Raw genomic sequence first — 4,876 nt, 5'->3', positions numbered from 1 at the left:
GACTGATTTCCGCTCGAAGAACCGCGAACCGAGCATCCACGTTCATCGATTCCTCCGCCCGCCACAGCCATGAGACTTCCTGTGAGTGATGATCAGATAAATTCAAATTTTATTCAAAAATCGTTTGATTAGAGTCAATTTACTTTTGCCATCGATGGGATTGTCGAGGGGAGGGGGAAGGGATGAGAATTTAAAAGTGTCGAGTATGTAGTTTTTTTTTTTTTTTTTGATTTTTAATTTTATCTTCGATAGTGATTGAGTGAAATATATATATATAGTTTGTTAATTTTTAGTTTAATGTTAGATCGATAATTATTCATTGGTATTGATAATTTGTTGATGGAATCCATCCCCATTGGGGATGGATTTAGAACTTGAAAGTGAATCCACTATAAATTTTTGGTTTCCTTGTGAGTGAATCGGATTATTTGATTTTATTAAGAATGAAGTTTCACGATTTAGTTTGGTGTTCCATTGATGGTGTATCATTGGAGGTATTTTTTTGATTTTTGTTGGGGGAGGGGGATGACGATGGCACGAATTATCATTCGAAATATATCGCGATATATCGTTTGAAAATGACCACTAGATGGTGATCACAGAGTCGATTTGTATTTTTAGCCACTCTCTTTGAGGCATGTTGCTCTTTATGGTGATGAGGTAGAAAAGAGGTAGAAATAGAAAAAGTAGACGAGCTTTAGTATTACGATGATATTACACTACGAAACTATGTTTGATATTTATTTTAATTCCTCCTGTATTCTCTTATATAATAATTTGAAAAAATAAAAAAGTAAATTGATTTAGTTATTTAAAATTTTACCATTAGAAATTGTAGTCCAAACTCGATTTCTATTTAAACTTTCGCAATCATTTATTCTCCTAGTTCTTTCTTTTTCTAAAAATTTATTGTTTTTCTGATAGCAATAAATATAATTATGAATTAATTAATGCAGTTTCTCTTTCTTAGGCGTTACTATACATTGTTTCAAGGCTCGTAATTCGACTCGTGTGTGTTTCACATTTTAATTCGCGATTTTAAAAGCAGAATAATTTATTAAAATAAAGAGAGGGGGAGGAAAGAAAAATTCTAAGCTCCATTATAAAATCCTCTCAAACACGCACGCTTATAATTTATTCACGGCCATCTTTCTCTCTCTCTCGAATTCTTAATACTCGAATCGTAATTACTAAACGAAAGTTCATTCTCCAACTAATCGTTCTTAATTTCCCATATTTAATGCGTATCACACAAATTGTTTACAATTCATGGCACTTTCGAACATAGTTAAACTTAATTTTATGATAATTCCAACTATCCACGAAAGGTATACAATGGAAGAAAGTGAACCAGCGTTTAACCAACTATCGTTACTTTAGAACAGAATCAATCCAAAAAAAAAAAAATTAATAACGAAAAAGCATTTCGTTTTTTAATCAAATCTCCATCCCTCAAACACCATCAAAACAACCAACGAACCCAAGTCGCTGGCTCTCGATTTCCATCTCGATCTCCGAGAGAAGGCCAGATCTCGCGTCCTCCTTTGACCAGAGAAAGATGGACAGAGGAAGACTTCGCTTTCTAAAGGATCTCGGATTACGAGATTACGTCATCGTCGCGTTCGTTGTTGTATATTCGCGACTTCTCGCGATAACGCGCAATTTTATCTGTTCTCAGATTCTCCTTATCGCCTTGTTGCTCGTTTCGACGACGATGGCGCAAGAGAAGAACGGTCAGCGTTCCCCTCGTGCACCGCAGCCGCAACTCAAGTATCAAGATCCGAACGGTAAGAGTAAGAGCACACGAAAATCGAGAATTAAAATGATATTTACGCGAGATCGACTATTTGTCTCTCTCTCTCTTCTTTCCTCAAGAATAGTGCGACAAATTGAATTTCTATTCGATGGTTAAATTTAATTAGCTTTTAAACGCGTGCCGCGACAAATGATAGTAAATTTGATCAACTTCGATTTGATTTCAATTGTTCATGCTTGCAACGGGATTAACGATTTTGCGATCGATCTCGTGAGAGGTTCGTAAATTTTCAGGAATGTTTATTGCTTAAATGAATTGTATATAACGACATCAACGATATTGCTCATACCCTTAGGTCTAAAGGTCGATTGGAAATTTTTCGGCATTCTGAATCAGTTTCGACCTCAGCAGAAATCCAGCGAGCAAACGGAGGCGGAGTCTCAGCAATTGCAGGAGCAGCAGCCTCAGTCGCAACTGGTCCAGATCGAATCCGACCGGTTGGAACACAGATCGTATTTGCAACATCAAGCACAGCCAGATGCTCAACAGATACGGTACAAAACGTTCGTTCAACCGATCGACGTCCAATCGCCGGATCCAAATCAGATTCAGTACGGCAGATACTCGGATCCTCACGCGAAGCAAGCGATCGTGGAAGACTTCAAACATCCTGACCCGTCATCCTCCGTTTACTCTTATCCTCAGCAACTGGTCCAGCAGGATCAGCAATCGGCCCAGTACGAGACGTCTGAGAATTACGGCGAAGAACAACGGAAAACCAGGCGAGAGTATGCGAACAGAGGTAGAATCGTGTACAAAGGTAGCTACGAACAGCAACAGGAACAGCAACAGCCTCAGGTGGAGCACATCGCTGTGCCCGTGGAAAGGCTTCCATCGCCGATCCCTCAGAAATTGGTCATCGATAAGAACATGCCTGTTCAGATTCAACGGTTGCTTCAGTATCAGGCACGATTGCCATACGAAGTGATAGCGAACACTATTACGTACAAACCGAAATCTTTGTTCGTGCCCAAGCCAATTCCTGTAGATGGAAAGGGACCGTATCAGTATCGAAGCAAGGTTTATTACGTGAATAATGAACAGTACGAGGACGAAACCTTTCACGCGACCAAACCTGTCGAGGAGAATCAGAGGCATTGATGGAATTTGGAATTTGGAATTTCATTGGAGTTTTTTTTATGTTTGTTTGGTAGATTTGGTCGTTGAGATTGGAATTTTGATCGGTTCAATCAAAGGGATGAGGGAAGATTTGATTTGAGCTGGAAGGAAACGAGAGGATTCGTCGTTTTATTTCGTTTTTATATTAATACTAGAATTAGTAAAATGTATATCTGAATATGTGGATATGGAAGTTGTTTAAAAATAATTAGATGTGTTAATCGTGTCGTCTGTTTGGATAAAAAATCTTGATATTAATTTTGCTAATAATTATAAAAACGAAAATCTGAAATCAATTTTTCGTCCATCGTTCAACGAAAAAATCGAAGATATTTCCAATCTCGACATGTTGAAGAACAAAGAAAGGTTTACACTTTTTGAGTAATATATTTTGGTATATCATTAAATCGCACACAGTTACTTTATTAAATTCAGTCACTGATTTCAGCTTTAATTTTTATTCACGATTCTTCTTACAGCTTTAAATGGATACAATTGTTTATCAATTTTTTCGATTTGCATTTCGTAATAACGACGAAATTCGATTATAATTTGTACTTAGCATATAATATATACTAATATATATTATAATCACTAATATACACTTAAAACAAAAATCACATTACTGTAAATTTAGTATATAAATATTATTAATTTTTATATAAATTTATATATTTTTTGAAATATCACTTATGTCGCAATAAAAATCCCAGTAATTTATAATTATATCTACTTCGGTACATTCGATAACAAAAATATAATATTATCATATTTCTTTAAGAATTACTTATTATTACTCGCAATAAATATTTCGAACCGATGTAATAATTAAAATCGATCTTTTTTAAATCAATACAAACTTCAAAACAAAAACAAAAAAAAGAAAAAGAAAAGAAAGCGATCTTTGAAATATATGTAACACATGTAACACGTAAATTCCATCCATCTTTATAAATTCCATCGTATTATGTCTCAAAATAAAATAAATAATTCAACCTTTTTTTTTTCCGCGCAACGAAATCATTCCTCGTTTCCATGAAAATGAAACGTTTCCAGACACGAGCGTGAATGGCGTGAACGGAACTTCCGGCGTAAAAGTAACTCGAGCGCTCGGTTACGAAATGGTTATCGATCTCTCTAGAGCCGCTTCCTAGGGGAATTTATCGAATATCACGCGCTCGAGCACGATCTGCTCCGTTTACTCGTCGATAAATCTCCCCTTGTTGAAGCACGCGTAGAAAGTCGGATGGTTTCCACCTTTCTAATAAAGACGCGTGCTTCGACCGATGATGGAAAGCGATACGATAACATCGAACGTACGACAAGTCGAAAGTAAATACGATCGTTTGTTTTGAATCGATCGTGTATCGTAGAGTATAATATTTATCATTAGGATGTCGAGCGATATCTGTATAGGAAATCGATTTCAGTTAGTTGAATCGAGGTATTCGTGTTTGTTAACATTGTAGGAAAGCAATGATCTATGTAATTTCGCGTTGTATATCCGTTTGATTAATTAGAAAAAGAAAAGGAAGTTGGGTGTCGTACTTTAATTATAAAATTTTCTTCCTTTTCTTGAATATAGAATTTTAATAGTTCTTTTTCTTGATTATTTGTTTATTTTAATAATTTAAAGTCTTTGATAAAAAGGGAAAGAATTTTATATCATAAGAAAAAAAAGAAAATTTAAGATACAATTTATTGTAACACTTAGGTACAGTTTTACATTCAATCATTAATTTTAATTATATAAGAGAGAGTCAAAGAAGTGAATTACAGATTTCATTAACTCAAACGATTTTCCTTTCGAACGAATATCTGAAATAATTTCACAATTTCCTAATTCTCGTTTAGAAAGAATTAATTACCATTTCCTTAACCATTGCAGAACTTCCGGTTTTCTGCTCCACTTTTATGGTAAGGCCTTTTAATTATCATTGG

General features: G+C 35.2%; 1 protein-coding gene across 1 annotated transcript in view; it reads left to right on the top strand.

The window, feature by feature from the left end:
- The window catches only part of LOC102673806 (putative uncharacterized protein DDB_G0271606), a 3,338-nt gene extending 86 nt beyond the window's left edge, over positions 1–3,252 (top strand). Inside the window, exons 1-3 of the mRNA XM_006614659.2 lie at positions 1–81; positions 1,679–1,787; positions 2,112–3,252. The exon at positions 1–81 is cut by the window's left edge and continues 86 nt beyond it. Coding sequence (XP_006614722.1) covers positions 70–81; positions 1,679–1,787; positions 2,112–2,917 — 927 coding nt within the window. The 5' untranslated portion in view covers positions 1–69 and the 3' untranslated portion in view covers positions 2,918–3,252. The remainder of the gene's footprint in view (positions 82–1,678; positions 1,788–2,111) is intronic.
- Positions 3,253–4,876: the final 1,624 nt, after the last annotated feature.

This window comes from Apis dorsata, unplaced genomic scaffold (genome assembly GCF_000469605.1).
Source record: "Apis dorsata unplaced genomic scaffold, Apis dorsata 1.3 scaffold_194, whole genome shotgun sequence".
Taxonomy (NCBI): domain Eukaryota; kingdom Metazoa; phylum Arthropoda; class Insecta; order Hymenoptera; family Apidae; genus Apis; species Apis dorsata.
Note: the sequence above shows the minus strand (reverse complement) of the source record. Positions and strands in the feature narration are given on the sequence as shown.